The following is a 17391-nucleotide window of genomic DNA, read 5'->3' as shown; positions in this document are numbered from 1 at the left end:
GATCCAAATGATGAGACGTGACCAGCCTTGGGCACAGCCAGACAGCAGTGCAAACAGAGTTCTTGAGAAGGAGCTTGGGGGTTCAAAGAACTGGAGGCTCTCTCTGTGGCTGGACCTGGTGGACACAGCACAGTGAACACAGTAGGGCACAGTGGGAAGCAGCATGGCACAGGGCACAGTGGCCTGATTCACAGCTGCAGGGGTAGGCAGGAGCCCTATCAAACTTGACCTTGGAGACCATGGAAAGAACTTAGAATTTTTATCCTAACTGCAGTGTGAGTTATGAATGGGCTTACATAGGACAGACAAAGGCCCTGATTTAGATTTTTAGAAGCACTCTCACATAGAAAGGGTGTAAGGACTGACACACCTGCAAGAAGACCAGTGTGGAATTTTTTTTTTTTTTTTCTTTTTAGGGCTGTACCTGTGGCATGTGAAAGTTCCTGGGCTAGGGGTAGAATCAGAGCTGCAGCTGCTGGCCTACACCACAGCCATAACACTGAATCTGAGCCACATCTCTGACCTACATCGAAGCTTGTAGCAATGCTGGATCCTTAACCCACTGAGCGAACCCATATCCTCATAGACACTCTCAGGTTCTTAACCCACTGAGCCACAATGGGAACTCCCAGTGTGGAGTCTTTGGTCCACATGAGAAATGACAATGGCAAGATGGAGAGCAGAGACAAAGGAAAAGTTTACTTATTTATTATCTGGTTCCCTCACTAGACTATAACGTTCACAAGGGCAGAGTCATATTTCTTTTGTTAACTCTGGGCTGAGTACACCACTAGGCGCTCTATAAACTCCACTTATATTTAACACCTTATTTACAAGTGGTGCACGAGAACACTGTGTTAGGATAAACCACTGACACCACATTATAACTAAATATGTGGATGCAGGGATCCCAGTATCAGATTCTATTCTGGATGAACGTGAATGCCCTGTCACTCATTTATTCAATTGCTCTTCAATTGCTGATTACCGCCATCATCTGAAAAGTCGATCACTGTTAAGTGCCTCTGCCTTACTGAGGAAATGGAGTTGATACAAAGCCGTTACCTAAACAAAAAAAAATCCAACTGCATGTCTAAGAAGGCAGGCCAGGCTAATCTGTCTGTTCAACACTCGAGAGGGTCTCGGGTCTCCCTTCCATCTGACTGATCCGATCTGCGTCATACCGCTTGTTAAATATTTTTAATATTGCCCCTGGGGCTGCCAATCAGAACAGGGGTCAAAGGATGAAGGGGACTGAGGTTACAGACATCGGGATGGCACCCAGGCCCGTCAGCAGAACCACCTATCATGGTTCACAGGCGAGGTGCCTGGCTAGCCCGTGGGGGCCTTTCCAGCTCCCACAGGTAAGCCAGGGCCCTGGGGAGCAAGCGCCCAATGGGGTGATGGGCAGTGAGGCTAAAAGGACAGCAGGGGTCAGATCATGAGTGTCAGTCAAGCAGAGATAAGGACCACGGACTTCATTCTGTAAAAGTTTTTTTTTTTTGCCTTCTGCCTCTTCTAGAGCCGCTCCTGTGGCATATGGAGATTCCCAGGCTAGGGGTGGAATCGGAGCTGTAGCCGCTGGCCTACACCAGAACCACAGCAACGCGGGATCCGAGCCGTGTCTGTGACCACAGCTCATGGCAACGATGGATCTTTAACCCACTGAGCAAGGCCAGGGATTGAACCCGCAACCTCATGGTTCCTAGTCAGATTCGTTAACCACTGCGCCATGACAGGAACTCCCATTCTGGGAAAGTTTTAATCAGGGCAGTGCAATTGATCCGTTTTCCTTTTAGAGCAGTTACTTCGAAGTGGGGAGAGGAGAGGGTAGTTATCTCAAGATACCTTGAAGGGAAGAACTCATCTTTGTCCAGGGGGTGGGGAGGAGATGAGAAATGAAAGCCCATCCCCCAGTTCTTTCAGGGACTGTCTGAAGGCCCTGCAGACACTCAGCTGCATGGGCCATTAAAACAGTAAAAATACTTCCAACCTGGTAGGTAAATGGCTGTCATCCTAGTTCCCTCCCATACGCTGTGGTCTTGGCCCTGGGAACGCTGGCAGACACCATGTTCCAGCAACCGAAAGGGCCAACACTCGAGAGGGTCTCGGGTCTCCCTTCCATCTGACTGATCCGATCTGCGTCATACCGCTTGTTAAATATTTTTAATATTGCCCCTGGGGCTGCCAATCAGAACAGGGGTCAAAGGATGAAGGGGACTGAGGTTACAAACATCGGGATGGCACCCAGGCCCGTCACACACTGAGCACTACTAAACATTTCAGCCCTGCCTTTTGCTGCCTCCCTAAAGCACAGCAGTTTTATGTAGCAAGGCACCCTAACCTACCACGGGTTCTGGGCTCCCCCTCCCTCCAGGACTGACCCAGCCAGCAAATGCCTCTGGCTCCCTCCACAGCCCCTGTAATCCTGTTTACACCTAGGAGGCCTCCTAAGTTGTCACTACTTCTGTGAAGCTTTGCTGAACTTGTCCCAACAAAGTTACTTCCTCCTTCCATCCCATTCCCGCAGCACTTCCCACATAACCTTCACGCTCCTTATCCTGCTGTACTAATTATTCAGTTACAGATCAATCCCATTCGATGGGAGGTAATAGTCTCCAAAAGAGGGTCATGTTTTAGGCACCTAAAAGCCCCGTATCCAGATTGATGCTGGTACAAAGTTAATACTCATTAAATGCATGTTAAATGAATGCACAGCAAATTTTTTTCACTACTTATGGCGGATTCATCCTTTCCGTTATCTTCTCCATGGAAACAACTATGTCAGAGTCTGAGGACATAAGATAGATAAATTTGGAGCTGTATTATTTACCTAATAAATACTGGGGTCCAGATCTGCTATGATGATGAATACTTATACATCTCTTCAGAGTACCACATGTGATTCTGGGCCTTGGCTTCATTCTATATCAAATAAAAGGCATCTTCCACAGCCAGGCAGGACAGCAGAAGGGATTTTTTACTTCAACATGGGACTATGTTGAGCTGTCATTTCTTTTCTTTCCTTTTTTTTTTTTTTTTTTTGAGCTGTCATTTCCCATAATGACATACTCCCACTGTGTTTTACAATTGATTTCTAATTTCTAATACCGAACATATGCTACTGCAGATAATCTCTTCTTGCAGGCTTATTTTACATGTGGCTTTTATTACATCTGGGTTATTACAAAAAATAAAAGGTCAGTCCCAGCCCGCTCACCATAATTTCTCTTAGTGATAGATTTCAGATCACCCCAGGTTTGAAGTATATGTTGTGAAAATTGTGGCAATGAATTAAAACAGAGGATGAATAAGGGAAAGTCACCTTCGTATCTCACATGTAGTAGATAATTTATTTAGGAAAGCCCCTGACTTTTCTGGAGCCTAACAAGACATGTGTTGGCTTGCTGAGTGATTCATTTCAAGATGAAAAGGAATGAATTATTCTTCTTTCTGTAACCCTATATTGAAACCTTACTCTAAAAATAACAAACTTCCTTTGGTACTTGCTAATTTTGAAATAGAAGATGGCTGTAAAAAAAAATGTCGAACCTGTGCTACCCTATGAATAAAATTTTACCCTAAGAATAAAATTTTACCCTAAGAATAAAATGCAACCCTTTTGCAGGGAGGTGTTAAAATCACATCCTATGAACCATTTCTTATCTTCCAGGAAGCCGTCCCAGACCCCAGGCGGTGGAAACAGATTCCTCCGGATTCAGCCTTCGGTTCAAACTGCCCCTCAGGAAGAAGGAGCTTTGGTTCCTTGCCTTTTCCATGGTCTTTTGGAATAAGTTTCCCGGCCATTTTCAGGGAATCAGCACACTTGATTAGCAGGCCCTTTGAGTTACCAGGGAGGCTGCAGTTCAGGTTTCCAAACTGCCAAGACCTTGGCACTTACAACTACATGAAGGAGCCCAAATTCCAGGCACGAGCAGGGCATCCATACCCAAGGCAAATTCCTTTATTCTGTTCGTTATCCACATCCTGGCAACTGCTAACGATCATTCACATCTCGCAAATGACCAAGAAGTACTTGCCAAGTTTGAAAGTATTATCAGGAGACAGTGGGCAAATTTCCAGTCAGAAGCTCTTGTTGGATGAAAAAATTTTCATCTTAAATTCAACTCCAGTGTTCTTGCTTCCCTATCTGTAAAGTGGGAATAATAACATTTGTTGTCCTTAATTCGTGGGGCTAAGATATATTCGGAGAAGCAGAGAAGCTTGTACTCACGTGGTCCTATGAGCGGCACACCCTGGGAGATAGAACAAATCTTGTTTCAACTGGCTTCAAAACCAAAGTAATTATAAAGGGAGCAAATGAGAATGTAACACAAGACAGAATCGGAAAGGATGAGAAAGACTATGTGAAAGGGAAGTTCAAGTAGAAAGGGAATGAAGGGAACAACAGGCCCGCAGGAATTCTTCCAGCAGTTATATAAAGGGACTCCAGCCTTTCCCAGAGGCCTCACACTCCAGAGCTCTTTCCTGGCAATCGCTACAGCACATCAACAAGAGCCCTTTGGAAAGTGATTGGGAATAGCTCAGTGAAGGTCGTGGTGAAGCATCTGGGCAGGCTATGCTGCCTTCTCCCCATCACAGCGGCGCCTGAGGCCCAGGCCAGTTGCCTAAGAAGCGCAAATGCCAGACACATCTAAAAGGAGAAGTGTGTATGAGTCATCATTTTTGATCCTTTTACTCCCATCTGCTTCTGTCCCCCTACCGGGCTGCCTTCAACCTTCCTCCCTCTGCCAACAGAAGACTTCACACTCTGCAACTGAAATGTCTGGTCTCCGCACGTTCTGAAAACCCATACACACTTGAGGGAGTTCATAGTAGAAAGATAAAAGCACATGAAAAAAAACTTCAGCCTCATGAATGGGGGGGGGGGGACATGCAAATTACACTGGCGAGCAGCAACTACATGCAATGGATTGGCTGGACACACAGCAACATGTATGCATCTTAGAAACAGTGCTTTGTGAGGAAAGCAAGGTAAAAGAACAGTTCATGGATCAGAACAATTGTACCATCTGGTGGAGGATGTGGATGATGGGGGAGGCTATGCCTGTAGGGAGGTAGGGGGGGAAATGGGAAATCACCATACTTTCCTTTTCCTTTTGCTGTGAATCTAAAACTGTCCTTTAAAAAAGACTTTAAAATTAAAAAAGGAGAAGAATGAAATATCCACTTAGTAATATGTATGAATATTTAAAACACATGCATACAAAACAAGAAGAGCAGACACATACAAAAATCCACATTAAATTGCATTAGAAGAGTTACTTAAGTGGGGAGCTGGGGAGAAGGGAAGTGGGAACAGGTTATGGGAACAAAAGGAGTAGTAGGCAGACAGGGAGACAGACAGACAAACAGGAGGATAGCCTGCTGCAGGCTAAAGACGCAGAGGGGCCATGAGCTGCTAAGTATGATTAATTCAGCTCTCTTTATATAAATCCCTCCAAGAAGTATAAGTATATAAATAAACAGGATTGCATTTTACATCAATCAAATTGACAAATATAACAAGAATCATAATACCTAGTGTTGACAAGGGTTGTGGGAGGAAGGCACCCTTGTGTATTTCTAGCAGGATTGCAAATGCCAACTTCTTTAAAAGAGAGTAATAAGTTAGTATGCGCCCAAAGCTTAAATATGTGCATAGACACACTTGGACCCAGCAATCATGTCTAAGAATTTACCCTAATCAAATATATTTACCACAATTTCTTTTTTCTTTTTTTTCTAACAGCCGCACCTGTGGCACATGGAAGTTCCCAGGCTAGGGGTCGAATTGTAGCTGCAGCTGCCAGCCTACACCACAGCCACAGCCAGAGGAACACCAGATCCGAGCCACATCTGTGACCTATGCTGCCGTTCATGGCAGTGCCAGATCCTTAAGCCACTGAACAAAGCCAGAGATCGAACCCGCATCCTAAAAGAGACAATGCTGGGTCCTTAGCCCTCTGAACAATAGCAATGCCCACAATTTCTATTAAAAATGTTTACATTGGAGTTCCTGTCATGGTGCAGGGGAAACAAATCCGACTGGGAACCATGAGGTTGCAGGTTCAATCCCTGGCCTCGCTCAGTGGGTTAAGGATCTGGTGTTGCCATGAGCTGTGGTGTAGGTCGCAGATATGGCTCAGATCCTGTGTTGCTGTGGCTGTGGTGTAGGCTGGCTGCTACAGCTCCAATTAGACCCCCTAGCCTGGGAACCTCCATATGTTGAGGGTGTGGCCCTAGAAAAGACAAAAAAAAAAAATGTTTACATTGTGGTTATTTATGATAAGAGAAAACTAATTAGGAGGAGATGTCAAACAACAGAGGATTGGCTAAATGAATTCTTGCCTAGCCACAGATGGAAAGTTATAAAACAGCTTTAGAAAGATGTTGTAGAAGGCTAATAAATAACATGGAGAAAGTAGGCAATGAAACTACATACGGAGTGGGATCTTACTTTGAAAAATAAATAAATGCATCTATATGTGCCTGTGTACACAACAAACACGCTACGTAAATTAGGAAGACATTCACCAAAATACTAACTGCAATGATTTGGGAGAGCTTGAGTCAAGGATTTCCACTGATTTTTATGTGCCTTGAATTTTACTGACTTTGTTAGATGAATTCATTTGGTATTTAGAGGAAAAAAATTACTAAAGGAGAAAAAAAATGCCTATAGTTCTTTTCCCTAAGGCACATGCTGGGTAAATAGCTAGTTAATCCATTAACCACATTTGTGATATAGCTAAATGATTTACTTGTTTTGGGTAACACATTTGAATTTTTAGCAGGGTCTTCTGTAGACTGAGAGCTTGAAATGAAGGAACAACTTCCCAGCTGATGGAGTTGGGTCCACATGCAGAGATTTACAAGTGGGCTAGCGTTCATTGATAAGTAAGTCAGAGGCTAAAGACAGACATCCAGCTCACCAGAAACAGTCTTCAGGCTGTCACTTATGTCTGCTGCCCCTATCCCTATACCCCTAAGTCTGCAACACAGCACACCCTGAGGGGTTTCAAATGCAGTGGTGACCACCTAAGCTGATGGAACTCTCAGCTTCCATTCATCCACAGTGACTGCAAACTCTCAGCTGCTAGACTGCCTGGGTGTTTCCTCAGCGCCCCCCCCCCCCCCAGTTAAATGGCTGTGGATTTTTTCCAGGGATACCTTGAGTCTGCTTATCTATAAAAACTGAAGGGCCAAAGGAGGGACCATCAACCCAAACCAAGCTTTTGAGGGGTAAGCTCCCTGACTTCCTGGCCGCACTGGCGCAGCCTGCTCAGGTCTGGGCAGCCTTGGCGTGGAGCCGCCGGATGCTCTGCCGGCAGCATAAATGGGAGGGGGTGTGGAAGCGGGACAGCGGGGGGTGGGGGTGTGGAAGCGGGACAGCGGGGGGTGGGGGGGTAGATGCGGAAGAGAGAGAATGCAAGCCGCCGCCACCACAGCGGGACGGTCTAGCTAAAATAACTGAGAACCCCAGGAGCTGGGCAGGAAGCCAGAAGACTTGTCACTGCTTTGTAATCCATCGCTGAAATATTTGGGGGTTCAGATTTTGTCAGGAAGAATGGGATCTGTCTGGAAGATAAACTCCCTTGCACTTGTGGAGGGCTTTCTCTGCTGGTATGTGACACCTTTGTTCCATCATCTGTCTTTGGGCCTACACAGCAGGGGCCTCCGAGCAGCACAGACAAATGCCAAACACAGCCAGTCGCCGGTGCAGCAGAGGTCCCAGGCGAAGCCCGGCCAGCTGCTGTTCCCTTCTTCTCTCCACTTATCTTTTATAAGAATGTCCAAAGAGGGACGGGGTTTGGAATATCATTGTCACCTGCTTCACTCATCTACAACAACTAGTGTCATCAGGAAATGTACATTCTAGAAGAGCAAGCCAAACGATCCACAGATCCTACCCAAGTTCCAGTGACAGGGTTATGATGTTGTTGTTATTTTTTCAATTCTTTTCACTTTCATTGTGGTTTATTACAGGATATTGGATATGGCTCCCTGTGTTCTACAGTAGGACCTTGTTGTTTATCCATTCTACATAGAACAGTTTGCATCTGTGAGTCCCCAACTCCCACTCCATCCCTCCCCGCTCCCTTGGCAATCACAAGTCTCTTCTCTACACAATCATAGTTTTTTTCCCCTTTAAAGAATCACCCTTTGAGGAGTTCCTGTCGTGGCGCAGTGGTTAACGAATCTGACTAGGAACCATGAGGTTGGGGGTTCGATCCCTGGCCTTGCTCAGTGGGTCAAGGATCTGGCGTTACCGTGAGCTATGGTGTAGGTTGAAGATGCGGCTCGGATCCTGCGTTGCTGTGGTTCTGGTGTAGGCCGGCGGCTACAGCTCCAATTCGACCCCTAGCCTGGGAACCTCCATATGCCATGGAACCGACCCTAGAAAAGGCAAAAAAGACAAAAAAAAAAAAAAAGAATCACCTTTTCAGCACTGATAAGGCACCTAATTATCTTAAAGAGGAGGTAAAGAGAAAGAAGGGTGGGCAAAAGACTGTAATTTTCTTGAAGCCACACCTAGCCAGGAATTGCTGACAGGGAGTGAATAATAGAAGCTAAAGGGGAGTCAGGTCACTGGTCCGCCGGCGTCTAAGCATGCCTGTACACTCCTGGGCTTTCTCCTTTGTGCAATGATTTAAATCACATTTGTTTTCCAAGCAAAAGTTGTTCCGCAGGGCCTTTCAGGTGCTTAGCATTGTGGGGAAGGCAGAAGGATAAGACCGGCCCCTGCCTCAGTAATCGGTCACTTCCTATGATAGACCTTTCAAGCTGTCTCTTCAGCACTGAAAGTAATGAATTCATAGAGTGGTAACCATTTGAAAGGATCTTCCTTATTTACTTATTTACTGACACTCTTCTCCCATTGAGAAAATACGTTCCTGACCTGCGGGGCAGTTTTCTGTCAGTTCACTGGGGCATCCCAGTGCCTGGCACACAGAAGAAGCTCAACAAATATTTGTTGCATGAACAGAAAGGAGAAGATGGGAGTATCACTTGAAGCAAGAAGTCTCCTTTCCACAACATTCAGCAAGTAAGCACTAAACCACCACTGCTGTAGGATACCAGAGGTTTGCACATGCATAGGACTTAAACAGCAGACCAAAATGAGTGAAAAGAAACTGGCAGAACGTGTTGGACCCCCGCACTGAATGTATGGTCTGGCCCTGAAATGGGGACTGATCCTCCAATTCTGGGGTGTGTTGGAGGCGCCCTGGAGGATACCAGCATGACAGTGACTATCCCAACAGAACGAGGTGGGCTCCGGTCTTCTTGAGGATTTCAGAACCGCAGTCTCATAAATGCCCTTGCCTGCCACAGTCAGGCTGGCCGCAGCCACACGCAGCATATAATGCCAAGACCCACAAAGCACGGCTTTGGACCTGGCTCCAAAGGGTTAGCAATTCAAGTCCACCATGCTCCAGCCAAACAAGCGTCCAACAAATAATTAATGTCAGAAATTCTTCTGTTCAAACTACAGCTTTTAAATCTCAGCTGGGTCAGCATCCTATCTGTAAATTTTACAGGTTTCCTTATCTAAAATCTCCCTCTAAATATACCATAATATTGGCTAAGAAACAAATCATTCTAGATTCTCAACATTTAATCAAAGCATTTAAAGAACATAAAATGATTTTAACCTGTTGTGATGAGTACAATAAACTGTTCTCTGTATTACTTTACTTCTCTGTAATATATAAAAGTTATTTAAAATCGGACACAAATGGCACACAATCTTTTTTTTCCTAATGCAGGCTCTCTGGTTTGTTTGTATTGGCATAAACTGAAAAAGAATGGAATACTTTTGAAGACAAGAGCTGCCCCTTGTTGTCCACATACTATGTGTCGGTCATAATATATTTAGAGTTTCAGACATTGTTTCTAACCTCCTTATCAATGGTTTACAGCAGATAATATTATCCCCATTTTACAGTTGAGGGAACTGAGGCTCAAAGTGGTTAAATGACCTGCCCAAAGCCACAGACCAGTGAGGAATGAAGTTGAGATTCAGGATGATGCCCCCTCACACAAAGCTATAGAGTGTTCAGCTGTTTGACTGGTTCAGCTTTCAAACCTAAGGCCTCACAGCAATCAGATAGAGAATAAGAAGCATAGGTTTTTGTGTTTGGATCTTTATTTTTCCCCATTGCCGTAAGCAGCAGCTAACCCTGCCGTGACTGCCATCTCACTACAGGTGAAGATGGAGTACTGTTGATCTTCATATTCTCAGGACCTTGAGGAATGGTCAAAAGATAATGAATGGAGGAGCAGAGGAAAGGCAACAGGAAAGAAAGACAATGGGAAGCAGAAAGGCAAGTCTCCTAACGCACACAAAGGGCTTACAGGTGCCAGGCACCATCCTAAACGACATGTGTGAATCACTCATTAATCTGCATGCAGCACAACGCTATATGGCAGATATTACTCTCCCTGCTTTAGCCACAGCTACGGAAACACAGAATTAAAGAATCAGCTATTTGAAGTGACAGAGCCAAGATTGGAATCCAGGTGGTTTGGCTCCCTAGCCTATGGTCCTGAGCACCCTTCCTCCCATCTCTGGATCTGCAGAATGAAGGCAGCACTTGCCATGGGTACACACAGTTCCATCCTCAAACCTTTGCAAATATGGAAGTTTTAAGTAGACATACCAAGCACTGATACATGTATTAAAATGAGCTAAATTCTGGAGTTCCCATTGTGGCTCAGTGGTGAACGAATCTGACTAGGAACCATGAGGTTGTGGGTTCGATCCCTGACCTTGCTCAGCGGGTTGAAGATCCGGCGTTGCCGTGAGCTGTGGTGTAGGTTGCAGACGCGGCTCGGATCCCAGGTTGCTGTGGCTGTGGCGTAGGCTGGCAGCTACAGCTCCAATTAGACCCCTAGCCTGGAAATCTTCATATGCTGAGGGAGCGGCCCCAGAAAAGGCAAAAAGAAAAAGAAAAAGAAAAAAAAGCTAAATTCTGCCTTTTTGCTCCTCAAAGTCTATAGTCTCAAGCTACTTATTTTATTTTTTTATTTTTTATTTTTTGTCTTTTTAGGGAGGCACCCACGGCATATGGAGGTTCCCAGGCTAGGGGTTGAATCAGAGCTGTAGCCGCTGGCCTACTCCACAGCCACAGCAATGCCAGATCCAAGCCACATCTACGACCTACACCACAGCTCACGGCAACGCCGGATCTTCAACCCACTGAGCAAGGTCAGGGATGGAACCTGCAACCTCATGGTTCCTTGTCAGATTCGTTCACCACTGGGCCAAGACAGGAACTCCTTGAGCTACTGATTTTAAATAAATCTTGCATTGTGTATGTTAGTTGGGTTGTTTTGACTTTTCTTCCTATGGGCTCTTATATCCAATATTTTGTGTGCACAGTTTAATAGTCCCACCAGAGTGAAACAGAGGTTAACTGAAAAGAGGGGCAAGGAAGAATGTTCTCAGGATAGGGAAGCTCTCAGTCTGGATCTAGATTTAGATTTCATACCAGGGTTTCTAAGAAGAGGTAATGGAATCACCACTCTGGTAGAGATTACAGTAAGTCCTGGACAAGTGGTCCCCCAGAGCCGGGGGGAGGGTGTAAGGTCCTGTGGTGTGGGGGCGAGGCAAAGGGCCTCCATACAAGGTTCAAGCTTGACCATCAGGCTGAGGGTGATTAAGAGATGGGCTGTTACTTCCTGGAAATGTCACAACAGGACAAGTGTCAAGAACCAAAGGAGAACCCCAGACCATGGGTCAAGAAGAGATGTTGGCCCAGATTCAGCTGGTGGCAAAAGAAGCCCAGGGGTGAAGGCAGAAGCCAGAGTGCTGGGCCTAAAATATGAGTTCCAGGCACTAAGAGGTTGATCACTCCTTGGTCCTTCCTGCCGTGGAGAAGAGCAGCTTACACATTGCTTGTCTCTGATTTAGACTGGTATAAAAGCTGGGTGGTGCTAAGCCTTCGGGTGGTGCTAAGTTTGATCAAAGCATCAAACTCTCATGTTGGGGAAAGCAGAGGAAACGAAGCAGTGACTGGTGTGGGGCACATAATGAGATCCATATTTACAACACTACCAGTTTAATCAGGCACAAGATTATAGCAATAATGTTAATACATGCACACATGTGCACATGTTTGTAGGCATGTATGTATACATGCGTATATATCATAAAACTCAAGGGAAAAGGGACAATGATAAAGGCATCTAAAGATGAGGTTCTCTGGCAGGATTCTGGGCCTTCTTTCACCCTCACTGGTTTACCTGCTCACACTCTTTTGTTGAAGAGTCATGTGTCTGCGTGCCACTTGGCTCTGCCCCCGTATTTCTCACTCTGCCCCACATTCAACATGGTGAGCATGAATATTAATCAGGTAATTTCTGGTAATGAGTTTCCTTAGCAGAGTGTTCACTTTCTTTTGGTTTTGATGGATCAATAAAGTGGCAAACGATGCCAGTCAGAACATAAGAGGAATCAATTCAGAAAACCTGTCGTTACCATAAAATGGCAGGCTTCATTTTGAAAAGCTTAGCGTTTGCTGGAAGAGCACTGGTGGACTGACCAACTTCTAAGGTCAGCAGTGAAACGTCACCAAAAATGGTGCAAGCACGAACATTGCAAAAAAAATTCTGATAATGAGAAAGCTTATTCGGAAAGATTATTTGGGCAGTTTAGGCACTGAAACAGTATATGGAAATTGATCACAAGTTTAGCTTTAATATTTAAGATCACTCTCTCTCTCTCTCATTTCTCCTCTCTCTTCTCTTGCTCTCTTTTTTTCTTCTCATTTTATGCATAAAAATGCAACCGGGCTGAACTAAAGCAAATTGGTTTAATTCCCTGGAGGGAGCATGAACAAATTTTCCCAGCAACTTTCCACTCAGGCATTTGTGTATGGGTATGTGGATGGAATGTGGAAGCAGTCAGCTACGCAAACCCGTAATCAAATGAAACATTACCCATCTCACAGTGCCCTGAAACAGCATTAACATCACCAATTAAAACACTGGGCTTGAGAGGAAGAAGAGTGGCCAAAAAAAAGAAAACAAAAGGAAACAAGTGTGTGGGTCTTATAGCTGGGGATGGAGGAGGTGTGGAGGGAAACATAAAATCTAGGGGGAATTAATTCCCTTTCAAAGGCAAATCTGTCGCAGGAGTGCCAGCAGGAGTTCTCTTTGATGTGATAGAAGAAAGGAGTAAAGAATACCTTCAATAATTTCATCAAATTGAAATTTCAGCAGTTTACCTAAATTGCTGAACCATTAGACGCTCATAAGAGCATCTACACGTGCCCATTTTGTGCCTGTTCTAAAATAGCAAGTAAAGAGAACAGGATAAGTCATAAACATTATGGCTTCTTTTCTCTTTTACGGCTGAGACTTCTGTTGAAACACTGGTCCTTCAAGGTTCACCAAGGGGTAGAATATGCCTTCACTCGTTCAACAAATGCTGAACAAAGCTGAACCCTTCGTGTGGCCCTCGATGTTGGGGATACAGAAACATAGGAGAATTCTTACAGGTCTCAAAGAGCCCCGAGCTAGACTCAGAAGCCAGCGTGCTTCCATCTGTGTAATGTGACTTGCTCCAGGCCCTGCTTTCCTCACACCCGCTTGGCATACACAGTGAGAGTCTTCCTCTCAGGATGGTTTCCACAAGCCTACGGATTCCGCTTACAACCGTGACCTGGAGTAGGGACGGCCAGCAGCCTCCTCCTCCACAGAGGCCCCCACTCGACCTTGGAGCGCCTTCAGCCTGCGCACCCGATGGATACCATCTTGGGTTCTCTTTTACCTTTGTCCCTGCAAGTGATTTTCCTGAAAATCTAACCAAGGGCATAAAAGAGAGGAGCATGTCAGCTGACCCCCGGACTGGCCCAGGTCCCGATTCTCATCCCAGCCCTGCCTTCCCCGGCTCAGCTGCAGAGCGCAGCTACCACAGTTCCCTGGGCTGACATCCAAGACCCTCTGGCCCATCTGCCGCATCAGGTCTGCATGCACCGCACACCCTGCCTTAAGTGCTGGGCGCAGCCACATCTCTGTCTGTTGCCAAAGACAAACAGAGGACTCTGCCTCTCCGCCCATGTCTGTACTGAAAAACTTCTTTTAGGAGTTCCTGTTGTGGCTCAGCGGTAATGAATCCGACTAGCATCCGTGAGGACATGGGTTCAATCCCTGACCCCACTCAGTGGGTTAAGGACCCGGTGTTGCCTTGACTTGTGGTGTAGGTCACAGACGAGGCTCAGATCTTGCATTGCTGTGGCTGTGGCGTAGGCAGGCAGCTGCAGCTCCAATTCGACCCCTAGCCCAGGAATTTCCATTTGCTTCAAGTGTGGCCCTAAAAAAAGAAAAAGAAAAAGAAAAACTTTATACATTTTCTGTCTTATTTATACCCATGATTCTAATCAATATTGAAAAAATGGTCAAGTATAGACAAAAAATTAAATTATATTATGACCACTCTCACCACCACAGCCAGTTATGATATTAAGAACTTCAACTTAATCTCAATGAAAAGTATAAAATTAAAAATACAAACAGAAAATAGGCATATAAAGCTACTAAAGTAATAGATACTCATATGTATCCTAAGTATAGAGATACTAAAGTAGGAATAAACTTAAATGCCTACTTTTGTTTTATTTGTTCAAGTTTGTTATTACAATGCCACTTTCTGGTTTCTGTTTTCCTTCTCTTGTTAGGTGAAACTAAAGCTTAAAAATACATAATATATTTTTCCCCTTCATTTTCATTTAAGCCCTGAGTCCTTCCACTACAAAGGAATCTTACTTACAACATGATGATAATCTGAACCCAAAGTGTGATGTTCATTCAATATTGTCCAAGTGCCCCAGACATGTGCAAAAGCACTCAGGGAAGTCATATTACACACACACATGTGTCACTAAAGCACTAATAAAATTATCAAAACAATGTGTGTCAGCATTCGCATCTGCTGTTCTCATGCTATCAGGAGGTGCATTCAGAGTTTCTTCCCCAGGAGTTCCCGTTGTAGCTCAGTGGGTTAAGAACCTGACATAGGGTCTGTGAGGATGCAGGTTTGATCCCTGGCCTCACTCGGCGGATTAGGAATCTAGCGTTGCAGCATAGGTTGCAGATGCAGCTTGGATCTGGCGTGGCTGTGGCTGTGGGGTGGGTCGGCAGCTCCTACTCGACCACTGGCCTGGGAACTTCCATATGCTGCACTGGTTGTAAAAAGGAAAAAAAAAAAAAAAAAAAAAGAATTTCTTTTACTTGAAAAGCTGCTTACAGCTCCGGGTGGCCTCAGATAGCTTGGAGGTAGGAGGTGGCTTTCTTGGTGGCCCACCTGCCCAAGGCCCTGTTGGTGATTACCTGCACAGGAGTGGTGGTCTTGGTAGAAGCCATTCCCACAGGTGGACACGCACTGGCCGTGCTGCATCAGCAGGGGAGGCCGGCAGGACGAGCACTCCAGCCCACTGGAACACGTGGAGCACTGAGGCTGGCAGGCTGGCTCCGGACAAGGGTGGGAGAAAGGGAAAGGAACCTCTGATTAGTTCAATGGCACCACCCCAGGGCCAGTTCCTACACAGCCCAATTGTGAGGCTCTGGAGACAGAGAGAACAAGAAAAGCAGGAAAATAACTTTACCAGCTTTCATTTATGTAGCACATAATTCATGCCATGCACTGTGTGAAGTGCATTACATATATGAATGCATTTAATCTTCACAAAACTCTATGGAGTAAACATATTCATCTCAATTTTACAGATGAGGAGCAAGCTCACAGAGGTTAAGTAAGCTGCCCAAGGTCAAGGTCACAGGAAGTTGGCGTTGAAAGTCAGGCAGTTAGACTTGGGGTCTTATCTGATGCGCCCCCCCGCCCCGAGATCATCCTCATTCAACCATTTTACAAGAATATCCCTATGGCACAGATATAAATAACTTTCCAAAAGGCTGGAGATTATGCGTCAGGAGAGAAAGTAGGGAGAAGTGAATAATTACAAACATAGAAAAAGCAGTCGATCTTTATCAAAGCCTGACTATATCCTAAACACTATTCTAGGCACTTTACATGTATTGACTCATGTAACCCTCACAAGACCCTCCTGAGGAAGGTACCAGCATCACCCCACTTTATAGGTAAGAATTAAATACAGGCAGAGCAATTAAATACTCACAGCCAGGGTATGAACCTACACCCTCTTAAATGAATAATTAACTCCACAAGTCAGAGATAGGAGAAAAAGTAACAATGATTTGGCCTCAACAAAGCCAAATGCTCCCAGGGAAGAGCTCCCTCTCCGATGTACTACAGGAATTCTGAAATGTACACGAAGCCACTCTGGGTCCTGTGGTAACCCACAAGGGGTAATCTCTGCTACCAATTACCTAGGTGATATTAAGCAAGCCAGCTAATTCTCTGGTCCACAGGTTCCCCACTTATAAAATGAGAAAGTTCTAGTAAGTGATCTCGAAGGTCCAGGTCAACCCTAATTCTATCTTGGATTAACTGAGTGTTTTAAAGACACCAAGCATCCTGATGACATGACTCTCCCTGAAAGGCTTCAAAAGTGAAATATCCAGCCATGACCACCTAGTAGGCATCTGACTGCCCACCGTCTATCCGCCAGTAAGCAAGGGGACACCCATCAGATGGCAGAAAAAAGAGACTTGCAAGCAGAGAGGTCAAGTAGCCTCTGGGATAACATTTCTCCCTGCTAATGGTTTTTGGAAGCTGTGCGTTTCCTGCACCATGACTCCCTCCTGGACACAGTGAGCTTCAGGGCCCCCGGGCTGTCTGCCTGGAGCCATACCTAAACAGAATGCACCGGCTTGGTAAAATCCCAGGCCACAGCTATGCACGCACCGCCCATTCCGCAGCAACTTCGTGGAGTCCTGACAGAGGTCACAGTGGTCTGGAGACTGAGAGCAGGTCAAGCAGTCTGGGTGGCAGTGAACTACAATCAAGGACAAAGAAGAGGAGACTCAGTAAAGACCATATGATTTCTCTCTCATGCTTCAGGACAAAGATCTACAGGGCCTTTCCTATGCATAGGAAATGAAGACCAGAAAACTCTGGAACTTAGGTATGAAAAAGGATCTCAAAATGCAAAACTGATTTCAACGCAAGATGTCAAAGAACAGCTCCTTGTCTGAAACACTATCACTGTCTCCTGTAGCCCCAATTTGAAGATGCTAAAAACCTCACCAAACCATCCCTAGTAATGCTTCTACCTCCTGGATACCCCTAGAAACAGGAATGACTTAGCTCCATAATAGACGATTTGAACAGATTCGGTAATTTATAATTTCTGAGATGTTCTTCTTAAGTTCTGATGTACATAAAAGGTTAAGACATAAACTCTACAATGCTTAAAAATAGTTATTTTCTAACATAAATAAATAAACAGAACCATCTTTCTCCTT

The 17391-nt window shown here is 45.2% G+C and overlaps 1 protein-coding gene and 1 long non-coding RNA gene across 4 annotated transcripts in view; both read right to left on the bottom strand.

The window, feature by feature from the left end:
- FRAS1 (Fraser extracellular matrix complex subunit 1) overlaps positions 1-17391 on the bottom strand; it is a 453363-nt gene that overhangs the window by 211715 nt on the left and 224257 nt on the right. For all 3 annotated transcript variants that reach the window (XM_013978814.3, XM_084972579.1, XM_021100604.2), the window contains exons 13-14: positions 16779-16922; positions 15337-15471 (exon numbers count right to left, since the gene is read on the bottom strand). In XM_013978814.3, coding sequence (XP_013834268.3) covers positions 15337-15471; positions 16779-16922 — 279 coding nt within the window. The remainder of the gene's footprint in view (positions 1-15336; positions 15472-16778; positions 16923-17391) is intronic.
- LOC146400890 (uncharacterized) lies at positions 7974-15225 on the bottom strand. Its single transcript, XR_014812766.1, has 2 exons — positions 11276-15225; positions 7974-10738 (listed from the first exon to the last, which is right to left on the bottom strand). It is a non-coding gene; the product is annotated as an uncharacterized LOC146400890 (long non-coding RNA).

The sequence above is a fragment of the Sus scrofa genome, chromosome 8, assembly GCF_054392235.1.
Source record: "Sus scrofa isolate SSC_HxYL_T2T_F1_AM1 chromosome 8, Sscrofa_HxYL_maternal_Yorkshire_Landrace_v2.0, whole genome shotgun sequence".
NCBI classification, from domain to species: Eukaryota; Metazoa; Chordata; class Mammalia; order Artiodactyla; family Suidae; genus Sus; species Sus scrofa.
The sequence above is the reverse complement of the archived record's forward strand: the minus strand, read 5'-3'. Positions and strand labels throughout refer to the sequence as shown.